Source organism: Hypanus sabinus, chromosome 12 (genome assembly GCF_030144855.1).
Source record: "Hypanus sabinus isolate sHypSab1 chromosome 12, sHypSab1.hap1, whole genome shotgun sequence".
Classification (NCBI taxonomy): Eukaryota; Metazoa; Chordata; class Chondrichthyes; order Myliobatiformes; family Dasyatidae; genus Hypanus; species Hypanus sabinus.
The window spans coordinates 54996152-55012207 of record NC_082717.1 but is presented as its reverse complement, the minus strand read 5'-3'; the positions used below and the strand labels follow the sequence as shown (position 1 = coordinate 55012207).

Genomic DNA, 16056 nt, shown 5'->3' with positions numbered 1-16056 from the left:
AACGTCCGATTGATATGTAATTTTTTCTTGTCTAAATAACTGAATACCAAAAGAATTTAACTCGAGGGTAAGAATATAGCCATTTATCTGATGAAGAGGTACTTGCGGTGCCTTTAAATCAGCAACCACAATGAGGTTCTTCTCTCGTTACGTGTGACGACGTCATATTGTTTGAGCCTGGGAGCCGGGCCCTGATCTGTAGAGAAGGAAGCCCCGTACGTTGATTGATTCGCCCAGATCGGGTTACAAGATGGCGGATGTTGTGCAGTAAAGAAGGGAGAGAGAGGAAGACAGGGCCTGTCCGTCTTCCACAAGCTGTTTCCATTTAACCTTCATTCTGTGTCGCCTTTCGTTATTTATTTGCAATAACATGTCGCATGACTGTTTAGTGGCGTTTTGCTCCTCTGTAAAATCACGGCGGTGACGGTTTTTACTGGGGGGAGAGGAGGTGGAAAAACAAGAGGAGAAAGAGAAAGAACCGCGACCCCCCGAAAGAAAACAAGAAGGATCAATATCTCAGCAGTGAAGGAATCATGTCGGATACTCGGAGACGCGTGAAAGTGTATACGCTGAACGAAGACCGGCAATGGGACGATCGGGGCACAGGGCATGTGTCCTCAACCTACGTCGATCGGCTGAATGGAATGTCCTTGTTGGTCCGGGCCGAGTCCGACGGTAAGAGCAAGCCTCCAGCTCTTTGCTCGGGCATTGTTTCCTTAGTTAAATCCCCTTTTGTTAAACGTAGCTGTTGTCTTTCTTTTTTGAACGTACACCGTTTGTGTTAAAATGTAATTGAGAGTACTGTATCCGAATGACCCAGGGTAAATTACGAACCAAATCTTGTGTGAATGTGACGTGCGGGGGAGGGGAGACGAGGGAGGTAGGTTTAAATGATATTTACTTCAAAAGTGTGTGTGCGAAAGGGATGTAGAGAGGTGATTTCATGTTTTGTATTTCATCTGAACAGGTTCACTTCTGTTAGAATCGAAAATCAATCCCAATACGGCTTACCAGAAACAGCAGGTAAACTAAAAAAGACTCTGGCATTTACAAAATCTTTTCTATTAATGTATTAAAAGTACAATTGGTGAAAGCCAAAGTACAAAAATAAATTTGGAAATCACTTGTAGATATTATTGTAACTTAAAGTAGAAAAATGATAAATTTTACTTCAGGCAATTAAAGTTTCCATGCTCAAGTATTATTATTAAAAATGTTATTAAAATGTGTAGTGGCTAATTTGCATTTCTCTGATTGTGGTAGTCAGACAAACTAATTTTCAGGTGACCAATTGTATCTGACCTTTATCTTATTGTAAAACAGGATACTTTGATTGTTTGGTCTGAAGCAGACAATTATGACTTGGCACTCAGTTTTCAAGAAAAAGCTGGATGTGATGAAATCTGGGAGAAAATCTGCCAGGTAGTGTACATACTGCTGAATTAACCCATTTTATAGATGTACTGTATAAAATTGCATCTATTAAGGCATTTCATCTGTGCTTTTTTTCCATTTAGCCTTTGTAGATGCAGCGTTATTGGAATTGGCTTTAATGTTGGGTACCAAGATGTAAGGTTCAGTGTGCTAATTCTGACTAGACCTTCAAATAAAAAACAAAGTATTTGAAAATCATTACACTTTTTCATTATTGACTGTCTAGTTTTCAGTTACTGTATTTCTATCTCAGTTGTTTAATCAGTCTTCAGGGATTTGCAGTGATGTTGCTTAGATCCTCATGAGATCAATTAAGATGGGTTTTGCAATTATTTATAGGTTATTAGGCACAGTGGTATATAATAATTTTTCTGTGGGCATAATTAATATTCCAAAAATTATGAAGTAATACCTAATGATGGAGTGGTTTTGAATTTATTCTTATAAAATCTGGCAAATAAAGACTGCTTTTTGTTATTTCACTTAATCATCTGGTTTCTTTTTTAAAAACTTACTTTTCTTTCAGATCATTACATTTTGTATGTTAACTTTTAGCAAAATGCTTCATTGTCTGAAGTATCCTTTGAAAACATTTACTTTTTGTGAATTAATTGAACAACATCAGTTGCACAGTAAATGGTAAGGCCCTGGAATGTGTTGTATGGCGGACAGACCTAAGGTTACTTATAAACAAGAGATTCTGTGGATGCTGGAAATCCAGAGCAGCACACACAAAATGATGGAAGAATCAGCAGGTCAAGCAGCATTTATGCAAAAAGATAAAGAATCAATGTTTTGGGCCCTTCATCGGGTCTGGAAATGAAGGAGGAAGATGCCAGGATAAAAAGGTTTTGGGGTGTGGGGAAGGAGGACAAGCTAGAAAGTGATATGTGAATGGAAAAGGTGAAAGGGTAGAGCAGAAGAAATCTGATAGAGGAGAGTGGACCATGGGAGAAATGGAAGATGGAGGGGTACCGGGGGAGGTGATAGGTGAGCTTAAGAGGTAAGAGTCCAAAGTAGGGAATAGAAGAAGGCGAGTGGAAAAGAAAAAAAAAAATACTGGGAGGGGAGTGAATACCAGAAGTTGAAGAAACCAAATTTCAAGCCATCATTTTGGAGATTATCTAGACGAAAATGAGGTATTGCTCCACTACCCTGAAAATGGCCTCATTTTGGTAGAAGAGGAGGTCATGGACTTCCACTTGGAAATTCTGCTTTTTGCAGATGGAGTGGAGGTGCTAGACAGAGTGGTTCCCTGATTTACATCTTGTCTCACCAATGTAGAGGAGGTTGTATTGGAACACTAGATACAACAGATCCCAACAGATTCACAAGTGAAGTGTTGCCTCACCTAGAAGTACTGCTTGGAACTCCAAATTGAGGTGACGGAGGAGGCATATTAGCAAGTGTAGCGTTTCTCACACTTGTAGGGATATGTGCCGTGTGTGAAATGAGTGGGGCGGGACAAATGGACAAGGGAATCATGGGTTGATCCCTGTGAAAAGCGGAGAGGCGGGGGTGGGGGGGGGAGTGAAGTAACTATGTGTTTGGTGTTAGGATCCCACCAAATATGGCAGAAGTTGCAGAGAATGGTGCTTTGGGTGTAGAGACTCAGGGGGTAGTAGGTGAGGACAAGAGGAACTCTATCCCTGTTAAGAAGGCAGGAAGATGGGTTAGGTGCGGATGTCTTGGAAATGGAGAATGTGTGGATGAGGGCAGTATCAATGAAGGTAAGGAAAGCTTGTGCTTTGAAAGAAGAGGACATCTCTGATGTTCTGGAAAGGAAAGTCACATCCTGGCAGCAGATGCAGTGGGGATGAACGTATGTGGATAGAAAAGGCAGAGAGAGATTTGGGCCAAACATAGTTAAATAGGAAACACAAAGTACACTGCAGATGCTGTGGTCACATCAAGACGTACAAAAAAAGCTGGATGAACTCAGCGGGTCGGGCAGCATCTCTTTGAAAGAAGCAGTCAACGTTTCGGGTTGAGACCCTTTGTCAGGACTAAAGAAGGAGGGGGCAGGGGCCCTATAAAGAAGGTGGGGGAAGGGTGGGAAAACAATCAGAAGAAAGATCAAGGGGTGGGGGAGGGGATAAGCAGGAGAGATGAAGAAGGAATCTTAGAGGAAAGCACTATGGGTAGTAGAAGAAGGCAGAGTCATGAGTGGTGATAGGCAGCTAGAAGAGGAGGCAGAGTGAAGGTGGGATGGGGGAAGGGAGAGGGAGGGAATTACCGGAAGTTAGAGAATTCGATGTTCATACCAAGGGGCTGGAGACTACCCAGACGGTATCTGAGATGATGTTCCTCTAACCGAAGTTTGGCTTCATCATGGCAGTAGAGGAGGCCATGTATGGGCATATCCGAATGGGAATGTGAAAGAGAGTTGAAGTGAGTGGCAACCGGGAGATCCTGTCTATTGTGACGGACAGAGCGGAGGTGCTCGACGAAGTGGTCCTCCGATCTGCGTCGGGCCTCGCCGATGTAGAGGAGTCTGCACTGGGAGCACCGGATGCAATAGATTACCCCAACAGACTCACAAATGAAGTGTTGCCTCATCTGGAAGGACTGTTTGGGGCCCTGAATGGTGGTAAGAGAGGAGGTGTAGGGACAGGTATAGCCATGCTTGCAGGGATAAGTGCCAGGTGGGAGATCTGTGGGGAGGGACGTGTGGACCAGGCAGTCGCGGAGAGAACGATCCCTGCGAAAAGCAAGAGGGGGTAGAGAGGGAAAGATGTCCTTAGTGGTGGGGTCCTGTTGAAGGTGGCGGAAGTCAGATAGGACTAGCTCAAATGGATATCTTGGTCAGAGCTGTTTCTGTTCCGTAAATGCTGTTAATGTTATTTTCATTAGTTTTTTTTATATAACAGTATGGCTGTCCAAATTCATTGATAGAATTCTATAAGGGAAAAACAATTATATTCACCTTTCATTTCTTCAGATATGGTAATGATGAAATATGATCTTAAAATTTTGTTTCTCTTCCCTCCCATTGCTTTTTTATCCTCTCCAATTCCATCTTTATCTCCTCTGATTGTTGTTGAGATAGTGAAGTAAGGTGCCATTGATGTCCTTAGACTACACTTCACGAGAGAGTGTTATGATAGAACCATTCCCATCACAAACTGTGAGTTTTCATTTGTAGTTTCCAAAGTTGAGAAGAGAGGATATGGAACCTTGTTCAAAGGCAGGATGAGGAGTTTGCTGAGCTGGAATCCCTACTGAGAATTTATAATAGAATGTGGTATCCAGAGTTATGAACCATTATGCTCAAATAATATCCTCAGTTTATGTTTGAGACAAATTTTCCATCTTTGTTATTAACTTTTTCATTTTCGATTTAAAATAATGTACTTTTAAACTTATTTGACATTTAAGTTGTGCTACAGCTGTTATTCTTGTAACTATCCCAGTTTTGCAAATTGCTTATTCTAGTAAATCTATAGTTGCAAGAAGTGTTTGAACCCTTTGTAAGTACATTAATTACTCAACATGTGGTCTAATCTTCTAAGTCACAATAATAGACAAACACAGTTTGTCTAAACTAATAACACAAACAATTGTTGTAGTTCTTGTCAATATTGAGCACACCATTTTAAGAATCACAGTCTAGGTTCAAAAAAGTATGAACCTCTGGAGTAATGCCTTCAGCAAAATGTTATTTGGAGTCAGGTGTTCCGATCAATGAGATGAGATTGGAGGTGTGGGTTATAGAGGTGCCCTGCCCTATTAAAAAAGACACACAAAGTCAAATTGCTGACAGAGCCTGCTCTTCTCAAGAAAGATCTTTGCGCTCCATGCCTCGATGAAAACAACTTTCAGAAAACCAGAAGAAGAATTATAGAGATGCATGATGCTGGAAAAGGCTACAAAAGGATTTCTAAAGATTTGAGAGTTCATCAGTTCACAGGAAGAGAAATTGTCTACAAATGGAGGAAATTTTGTCCTGTTGCCACTCTCCCAAGGAGTAGGTGTCCAGCAAAGATCTCACCAAGAGCATAATATGCAATGCTGAAGGAGGTGACAAAGAACCTAAGGGTAGCAGCGAAAGACCTGTAGAAATGTCTCGAACTTGCTAAAGTCTCTGTTCATGTGTCCACAATAAGAATAACATTGAGCAAGAGTGGTGTTCATGGAAGGACACCACAGAGGACACCACTGCCCTCCAAAAACAAAATCATTACTGCATGTCTCAAGTGTGCAAAAGACCACCTGGATGTTCCACAACACTGCTGATGCAATGTTCTGTGGACAAAATGAGACAAAAGTTTAACTTTTTGGCAGAATTGCACTCCACGATGTTCAGAGGAAAAAGGGCACTGTACACCAACACAAAAATCATGCCCCAACTGTGAAGCATGATGGAAGGAGCATGATGTTTGGGGCTGCTTTCTGCCTTTGGGCCTGGACAGCTTGCAATTGTTGAGGAAGCAATGAGTTCAAATTTGTGTCAAAGCATTTTACAGGAGAATGTTAGGGTAGCAGTCAGTTACAGAAGTTTAGTGGAAGTTGGATGTTGCAATAAGGCAATGATCTGAAGCACAAGAGTAAATAAATCAACAACAGAATAGTTTAAAAAGGAGAAACCATGTTTTGGAATGGCCATGTCAGTGTTTAGATGCTGTGGCATGACCTGAAGAGGATGCATGCAAGACATCTCAGAAATATTGATGAACTGAAACAGTTTTGTATGGAGGAATGGTCTAAAAATTCCTCCTTGCAAATGTGCAAGTCTGATCAGCAGCTACATGAAACATTTGGTGGAGGTTATTGCTGCTGAAGGAAGTTCTACCAGTTATTAAATACAAGGGTTCACATACTTTTTCTAGCCTGGACTGTGAATGATCAAATAATGTGTTCAATAAAGACATGGAAAGTATAATTGCTTGTGTGTTATTAGTTTAGGCAGATCGTGTTTGTTAAAAGAGGGCAGCTTGTACTGAAGTATAAGGCATGCTAATTGCACAATAGCAATAAGGGTCAGTGTCACTCATTTTGGTCCACTCAATTTCCCTTTTATTGAGTGGAAACTCCCTGTTGGCAAAGCAACTTCCAATGCCCTTGTGCAAATTTCTCACATTCACAGTGAAAGTTCAAGCCTGAAACTACAGTCAATTTCAGTTAATTTGGACACATCAGAATCTATATATTTTGGCCCAATTAGCTGGTTTCATAAAAACAGTTAAAAGGGTTTTTACAAAATACAAACTACTTAACTGAATAATAAATTTGTGTTTAAAAGAAAAACAGAAACAAATAGAACACTCCCAATACTACTACAGTAATATAAACTATATTAGTTATAAATAGTTATTGGAGGAATTAATCCGGTTTGAGCTGCCATGTTCTTTTGATGGATTGTAAGTGAAGAAAGTCTGTGCATGTAATAGACTACCTTCATACAATCCTTTTGACAATTGCATCCTCCAAAACTTCAATTTCAGTGTAACTTTTAACATGATATGCCTTCAAATTTTTCATAATTCCTAATTTGAAGTAGTGAAATTATTTTATTTTCACTCCTAGCCATGTTTTGGCATTTCTGAGCTTGAATGCTTGAAACTGCAGTGAGCAGAACTGTTCTGAATTGTCTTACTGCTCTTTCTTGCCAGCTATTAGTGACAAAAGTTGCTGCAATTTGAACAAGCACACACAACTGATGCTATTTAAAATCTATTTGCTCCAAGCATGGTGTAGTGTCTAATAACCATACAAGTACATGTGGCAATCACTAGTTAGTAACTTCTTAAAAATTTCTGGTTTTGTACTACTTAATTTAATTGTTTAATATACATATATAATTACTGTAATTAATTTTTTCCTATATCATGTATTGCATTTATGGCTGCTGCGTAGTCAACAAATTCAACAACAGATGCTGGTGATATTAAACCCGTTTCTGTTAATTGTGTTTTAGATGAAGATTAGACCGCATTTAGTGAGTAATTAATGCAGAAAACCAGGTACCTGCAAAGTGTTCACCAACTTTTTCTTGCAACTGTACATCCAGGTTTCCAATTCTAGTATATTTTTCTTATGAGACTGTGACACTGTAGGTTAAAAGTTTTATTTGCTGTACATTATTGGAAAAAGTGGCTTAAAGATTGTCTCCTGTGAGTGAAGTATTATTACTTCAAAGCAATGAATATAGATCACAAGGCAAGACAAAAGAGCAGAAGCAGGCCATTTGGCCAATTGAGTCTGTTCCGCCACTCCACCATGAGCTAAACTATTCTCCCATCTAGTTCCCATTTCCAGCTTTTTCCTCATTTCTCTTGATACCCTGACTAATTATATTTTTAATACACTTTATATACTAATAATACTAATTTAATATACTATTCCATCAAGACATTAATTAGCCCTAGCCTCACATTTGAAATGGAATATAGAATTGTTTTGTTCATTTTCATGCTACCCAATACATCTATGCTGCAAGTTATTTGGCCATCATAGTTTTAAGCAAAATGCACTTTATTGGTGACTAATTGTATTTTAAAGGAAAATGAACGGAACTATTATGAATAGTGTTGCAGCACAGTGGCATAGTAAATAAAACATGTTGCCTCTCAGTTCCAGCATCCCATGAATTTGTTCAATTTGAGGTAGTGCATTGGAATGGTAATGATCATTTCCCTAAAATAAGTAAAAATGGGAATCGTTCTTCTTGATTTCATGTATCAAATCATAGTTTCCATGAGAGTAAACACTGGAAAAAGTAATTTGTTTCTTAAATTAGTAAATTAGTTTATTATTGTCACATGTACTTGGATACAGTGAAAAACTTGTCTTGGATTCCATTCATCAGATCAATTAATTCCATTGAGGTAGTACAAGATAAACAGTACCAGAGTACAGAATAGCATTACAATTACAAAGGAAGTGCAGTGCAGGTGGTATGTGTTTTTAGGGTTTTGTATCTTCCAAGTGGTTGTGGAGTGAAGAAGGAATGTTTGGGACAGGTGTTCTAACTGAATATTTAAAGTTGCTTGAGATGAAAGGTCCTGGATCTGATCACTACTTGCTTCGGAGGTAGGTCAAAAACTGGATGAACTGGTTCAACAAGGAATCTTATGCTTGAGCTCTTTTAATTTTTTTGTACAAGATATATTCTGTCAATATTGTTTAGTTCTGTTAAGTGTCAAGATCATGTTATTAACCTGGACAGGCAGTCTTAAGGAATTTCTTGAGTGTTCGTTAGTTGTGATACCAAGTTTGTATTCCTGAACTATCGTAGACAAAATCAATGGTAATCTACGTATTCTTTAAGGCATGAATAGCTACTTTTTGTCACCTGATTGTTCCAAAGCATCTGAAATTATATTGGTTTGGCAGTACTATATTGTGTAGCTATGTGTGCAACCCAAGAAGTGGTTCCTTTTTTCTAAAAATAACAAAGCTCCATAAAATTATCAATAGGGAGAAGCGCTGTCTACGTCTCGGCCCGAAACGTTGACAGCGCTTCTCCCTATAGATGCGGCCTGACCTGCTGCGTTCCACCAGTGTTTTGTGTGTGTTGCTTGAATTTCCAGCATCTGCAGATATCCTCGTGTTAAAATTATCAATGCCCACTTGTTTTTAGTCTTTAAAATCATTCTTTCCAGCATATTACTATAAATAGATAATTTAGAGGCCTTTATCATTCCAGGTCCAGGGACGAGATCCATCACTTGATATAACTCAGGACATTATTGATGAATCTGAAGAGGAGCGATTTGAAGAAATGCCTGAAACTACTCACACAATTGATCTTCCACCATGTGAACTAAACAAGCTGGAAGAGATTGCCGACCTGGTAACCTCGGTTATCTCCTCTCCAATCCGCAGAGAGAAGTTAGCACTAGCTTTAGAGAATGAAGGCTACATTAAAAAGCTTTTACAGCTATTCAGAGTTTGCGAAGACCTTGACAACACAGAAGGTTTACATCACTTGTATGAAATTATTAGAGGCATTTTGTTCCTCAATAAAGCAGCACTGTTTGAGGGGATGTTTTCAGATGAGTGCATTATGGATGTGGTTGGGTGTTTGGAGTATGATCCTTCCTTGCCTCATCCTAGGAAACATCGAGAATTTTTGACCAAAACAGCCAAATTTAAAGAGGTTATACCTATCACAGATACTGAACTGAAGCAAAAAATCCACCAGACATACCGTGTGCAGTATATCCAGGATATAATTTTGCCTACTCCTTCTGTATTTGAGGAGAACTTTCTGTCTACACTAACGTCATTTATATTCTTCAACAAAGTGGAAATTGTTAGCATGTTACAGGTACGTTATATGTTAATTATTTCTGTCACTAATACTGATTTAGTTTTTAGGTTTAGTTCTGAAAAATTTTATTGAGATTCAGTAGGATATGGTTGTTTTCCTCTTGCACAGGCAATTCACACAGTGGAAGTAATAATCAAACATGTAATGTAATGGGAAATTGCTTTACATCATTGTTCTGTGATATTAGATACTGGTGCCAGATCTTTACTTGAAATCAGTTTTTATTTGTTTTTCTTCAACTAAGAAAGCATTTTATGCGGTTTCTATTTGTGCTACAAACTTGCCAAACAGAACTAACAGTTTAGGCAGTTGACACTTTTATGTTACACATTGTTGAGTTGATTTGAATAGACATATTTTGGTTTCATGCCGACTGTTTACATCATGAAGGATATAACTTTAACTCTTTTTCCTTACAGACATTTCTACCTTTTTGTTTTCAGATGTACAGTATTTGATTTTTTCTTTCATGATGCCTAGAGGAGCTTGAAATATTTTCCAAAATCTCCATCATTACAGCTGTGTTATTTCTTTTTTTTAATGCTGCTGTTAATATTTGTCCTGTTTAAACTTACTAATTTGATTGCAGGTCGGTGTAAAAGTATGTATTTACTCAAAAATGCTTCTAACTTCTTTTAAGTTTGACTTGCAAGTACATCAGCAAATATAGAAGCAGGGAGAGCCCTGTTCTCTGGGTGTCACACTTTATTTTGGCATAGGTACTGCCTTGGCCCTGATTTTATATTTCGCAGATTTTGGTGCAAAATGGAAACCAGTGTCAGTGAGGTTGAACAAGCAGGAATTGTTACAAGGCTAGGTATGAATGACTGATATTTAGACACTTTCTATGTTGTAGAGGATACAACATCAGCAGGAAGGGTACAGTGATGGACACAATTACTGGAGGCAAGTAATGTTTTTGTCTAGTCATGTAACAAAGAAATAGAGTTGATATTTGTTGCCTTTTTTTCCTGATGTTTGGTCAGAAAATCTTGGAACTTAGTATCAGAGGAATTGCCTGTTAATGCAAGTTGTACCTGGATTAGAATATGAAAGTGAACACAAGGTATACATCTCAGGGTACGGTTGGGGAGGGGGATGATCAAGCAGAGGAAAGCCATGGTGGTCAGGTCTCTGCCACATTGAATTAGAAGGGAAGCAGGGAGAGAGACACGCTGTAGTGATGGGGGATTCATTGGTTATTTAAACAGACTGGATTTTCTGTGGACCAGAACGAGGTTACAGGATACCATGTTGCCTCATAGCTGCCAGGATAAATGCTTTCCTATTAGAAATTAGATGGGGCAGGTGACAGAAGTGTGCACTGGCAGTCACTTCGGATCCTAGTCATCATATTGCCATTAGTTTTAAGATAATTATGGAGAAGGATGCATTTGGTCCTTGGGTTAATGTTTTAAATTGGAGAAAGGCCGATTTTGATGATACTAGAAAGAATCTGGTAAGTGTGGGTTGGGACAGGTTGTTTTCTACAGAGATGTGCTTGCTAAATGGGAACCCTTGAAAAGTGAAATTTTGAGAGTAGTTTGTTCCTGTCAGAATAAAAGGCAAGGCTAACAGGTTTAGGGAATCTTGGTTTTTCAGAGATACTGAGGCCCTGATTAAAATATTGGAGAACATTGTTAAGGATGAAGTTTTGGGATAGGCCAAAGTCAGTATAGTTTCTTTAAGGGGAAATCTTGCCTGACAAATCTGTTTGAATTATTTGAAGAAATAACAAATACAATAGACAAAGTCAGTGTATGTTGTTTACTTGGGTTTTCAGAAGGCCTTTGACGAGGTGACACACATGAGACCACTTAACAAGATAAGAGCTCATGGTATTACAGGAAAGATACTAGCATGGGTAGAAGATTGGTTGATCGGCAGGAGGCAAAGAGTGGGAATAAAGGAGGCCTATTCTAGTTAGCTTTCAGTGATTTGTGTTCTGCAGGGGTCAGTGTTGAGACTATTTCTTTAAACGTTATATGTCAATGATTTGGAGAATGGCTTTGTAGGCAGTTTTGCAGTTGATATACAGATGGAGCAGGTAGTGTTGAGGAACCAAAAAGTCTGTAGAAGACATTAGGAGAATTGGCAAAGAACTGATTGTTGGAATATAATGTAGGGAAGTGTATGGTTGTGCGCTTTGGTAGAAGGAATAAGGCATAAACTATTTTCTAAACAGGGAGAAAATTCAAAAATCCAAGGTGCAAAGGGCCTTCGAAGTCCTTGTGTAGGATTTCCTAAAGATTAACTTGCAGGTTAAGTCTGCACTGAACTAAGGCCGAGGCCTCCTCTGGCTGTTCCAAGCTTCGTGTCTGTGGACTTGCTTTCATTCTGAATGCTTTTTGCTTACTTTTATTGTTTGCATGGTTTTTTTGTCCCTCTGCACATTATGTGTTTGACTTTTTTGTGGGTTCTTTTGGGTTTTTGTTTTGTGGCTGTCTGTAAGGAGACAAATCTCAAGGTTGTATAATATATTCTTACTTTGAACTTTGAGTCAGTGGTAAGAAAAGCAAATGCAATGTTCACATTTATTTCAAGAGGGTTAGAATGTAAAAGTGAAGATGTAATGTTTAGTCTTTATAATCTATTAGATTATGAGCAGTTTTGGGCCCCTTATTTAACTAAAGATATGCCAGCAATGGAGAGGGTCAGGAGGTTCATGAGAATGATTGTGGGAATGAAAGGGTTAACATATGAGGAGTGTATGAGGGCCTGTACATTCTGGGGTTCAGAAGAATGGGGGGGGGGGGGGAAATCTCATTGAAACAAATTGAATATTGAAAGGCCTAAATAGTGTAGATGTAAAGAGGTTACTTCTTAAAGTGGGGGAGTCTAGGAGCAGAGGTCTCAGCCTCAGAATAGAGGAACGTTTATTTAAAACAGAGATAAGGAGGAATTTCTTTACCCAGAAAGTGGTGAAGCTGAAATTCATTGGATATATTTAAGGCAGAGATTAATGGTCTGGAGAGTGTGTACGCCATGACGTTGTCCTTTCCTGAGACATGCTGGATGTCCGTCGTGTACTCGGAGATGTAGGACAGATGTTGCTGCTGGCGAGCCGATCAGGGATCGGACACCTTCATGAATGTGAAGGTCAACAGTTTGTGGTTTGTGAACGCGGTGAATGGCCTGCCTTCTAAGAAATACCTGAAATGCCGGATTGCCAGATACAGTGCCAACAGCTCCCGGTCGAAAGCACTGTACTTGAGTTCGGGTGGTCATAGGTGCTTGCTGAAGAACACCAATGGTTGCCAGCGCCCCTCAATGAGCTGCTCCAGCACCCCACCGACTGCTGTGTCAGATGCATCCACTGTGAGTGCGGTCGGAACATCCGTTCTGGGGTGCACCAGCATCACGGCATCAGCCAAGGCTTCCTTGGCTTTAATGAAAGTGGCTGCGGCCTCCTCGTCCCAAGTAATGTCCTTGCCTTTACCCGACATCGGGGTGTACAAAGGGCGCATGATACGGGCTGCTGAGGGGAGGAAACGGTGGTAGAAGTTCACCATACCAATGAACTCCTGTAGGCCTGTGACCGTGTTGGGCCGGGCAAAGTGGCGGATCGCGTCTATCTTGGCGGGCAGAGGTGTTGCCCCGTCTTTGGTAATCCTGTGGCCCAGGAAGTCGATGGTATCGAGACCGAACTGGCATTTGGCTGGGTTGATCGTGAGGCTGAAATCACTCGGGCAGGAGTAGAGCTGGCGGAGGTGGGACAGATGCTCCTGGTGACTACTGCTGGCTATAATGATGTCGTCCAAATAGATAAATGCAAAGTCCAGGTCGTGTCCCACTGCATCCATTAGCCGCTGGAACGTCTGTGCGACATTCTTCAGGCCGAACGGCATTCGGAGAAACTTGAACAGGGTGATAAGTGCCGTTTTGGGGATGTCTTCAGGGTGCACTGGGATTTGATGGTATCTCTGGACAAAGTCTACTTTGGAAAATATTCTTGCCCTATGCAGGTTTGCTGTAAAGTCCTGTATGTGCGACATGGGGTCACGGTCTGGAGTTGTAGCCTTATTCGGTCTGCAGTAGTCGCCGCATGGTCTCCAACCTCCAGCAGCTTTGGGCACCATGTGCAGGGGGGAGGCCCATGGGCTGTCGGACCTCCGTACGATCCCTAATTCCTCCATCCTCTTGAACTCCTTCGCCAGGCGGAGCTTTTCTGGGGGGGAGCCTTCATGCGCGGGCGTGGAGGGGTGGTCCCTTGGTCGGAATGTGGAGCTGAACCCCATGTTTGCGCATGGCTGCCATGAACTGCGGTGCCAGTATCGATGGAAAGTCTGCCAGGATTCTGGTGAATTCGTTGTCCGACAGCGTGATGGAGTCCAGGTGTGGGGCCAGCAACTTGGCTTCACCCAGGGAGAACGTCTGGAAATCAAGATATGCCACTATTTCGTCCTTAATAATGGATTCAAGCATCTTCCCCACGACTGATGTTAGGCTAACAGGGCGAGAGTTCTCCGTTTTCTCCTTCCCTCCCTTCTTGAAAAGTGGGATAACATTAGCCACTCTCCAATCTTCAGGAACTGATCCTGAATCTAAGGAACATTGGAAAATTATTACCAATGCATCCGCAATTTCCTGAGCCACCTCTTTTAGAACCCTCGGATGCAGACCATCTGGACCTGGGGATTTATTAGCCTTCAGTCCTATCAGTCTATTCATCACAGTTTCTTTCCTAATGTCAATCTGTTTCAATTCCTCTGATATCTTATGTCCCTGGCCCATCCATACATCTGGGAGATTGCTTGTGTCCTCCCTGGTGAAGATAGATCTAAAGTACGCATTAAATTCTGTTGCCATTTCCCTGTTTCCCATAACAATTTCTCCCAATTCATTCTTCAAGGGGCCAACATTGTTCTTAACTATCTTCTTTCTCTTCACATAGCTAAAAAAGCGTTTGCTATCCCCTTTTATATTCCTGGCTAGACTGAGCTCATACCTGATTTTTTCTCTCCGTATTGCTTTTTTAGTTAAGATCTGCTGTTCCTTAAAACTTTCCGAATCATCTGTATTCCCACTGATCTTACCCCTGTCATACTTCTTTTTCTTTAATGCTATACAATCTCTGACTTCCTTTGTCAACCACTGTGGCCCCTTCCCCCTCTTTGAATCCTTCCTTCTCATTGGAATGAACTGCTTTTGCATCTTCTGTATTATGCCCAAGAATATCTGCCACTGCTGATCCACTGTCTTTCCTGCCAGGGCATCCGCCCATTTAACTTTGGCCAGCTCTTCCCTCATGGCTCCGTAGTCTCCTTTATTTAATTGCAACACTGACACCTCTGCTCTGCCCCTATCCCTCTCAAATTGTAGATAAAAACTTATCATGTTATGATCACTACTTCCTAATGGCTCCTTTACTTCAAGATCACATCAATTCCTGTTCATTACACATCACCAAGTCCAAAATAGCCTCGTTCCTGGTTGGCTCAAGCACAAGTTGTTCCAAAAATACATCCCTTAGACACTCCACAAACTCCCTATCCTGGGGTCCAGCACCTACCTGATTCTCCCAGTTCACCTGCATGTTGAAATCTCCCATAACGACTGCATTACCTTTAGCACATGCCAATGTTAACTCCCTAATCAACTTGTACCCAATATCCACGCTACTGTTTGGGGGCCTGTACACAACACCCATTCGGGTCTTTTTACCCTTACTGTTCCTCAGCTCAATCCACACAGACTCTACTTCCCCTGTTCCTAAGTCACCCCTTGCTAAGGACTGAATCTCATTCCTCACCAACAGGGCCACCCCACCCCCTCTTCCCATATTTCTGTCTCTACGATAGCACGTATACCCTGGTACACTCAATTCCCAGGCCTGATCCCCTTGCAGCCATGTCTCCGTTATCCCAACAATATCGTAGTTCCCCATTTTCATCTGAGCTTCAAGGTCATCTGTCTTATTTCTGACACTACGCGCATTCAAGTATAGAATTCTTAGCCCATTCCCCCTCTCTTTTGTAAGTTATTTGGTGCCTGCAGATTACTCTTGAATATACAGAAAAAGTTGGTGAATCTTTTGCAATTACCTGGTTCTGTGCATTAATATCTCATAAAATGTGGTCTAATCTTCATATAAGTCGCAATAATAGACAAAACATAATCTCTCTAAATTAATAACAGATGAACAAGTGTACTTTTCATGTCTTTATTGAACACATTGTTTGATCATGCACAGTCCAGGCTGGAAAATTATGTGACCCCTTGTGTTTAATAACTGGTAGAACCTCCTTTAGAAGAAGTGACTTCCACCAAATGTTGCCTGTAGCTGCTGATCAGATTTGTACAATAGCGAAGAAGAATTTTAGACCGTTGCTTCATACAAAAATGTT

The 16056-nt window shown here is 40.7% G+C and overlaps 1 protein-coding gene across 1 annotated transcript in view; it reads left to right on the top strand.

The window, feature by feature from the left end:
- The first annotated feature begins 205 nt into the window (after positions 1–205).
- LOC132402898 (serine/threonine-protein phosphatase 4 regulatory subunit 3) overlaps positions 206–16056 on the top strand; it is an 83514-nt gene continuing 67663 nt past the window's right edge. The window contains exons 1-4 of the mRNA XM_059985973.1: positions 206–675; positions 968–1023; positions 1324–1422; positions 9083–9706. Coding sequence (XP_059841956.1) covers positions 534–675; positions 968–1023; positions 1324–1422; positions 9083–9706 — 921 coding nt within the window. The 5' untranslated portion in view covers positions 206–533. The remainder of the gene's footprint in view (positions 676–967; positions 1024–1323; positions 1423–9082; positions 9707–16056) is intronic.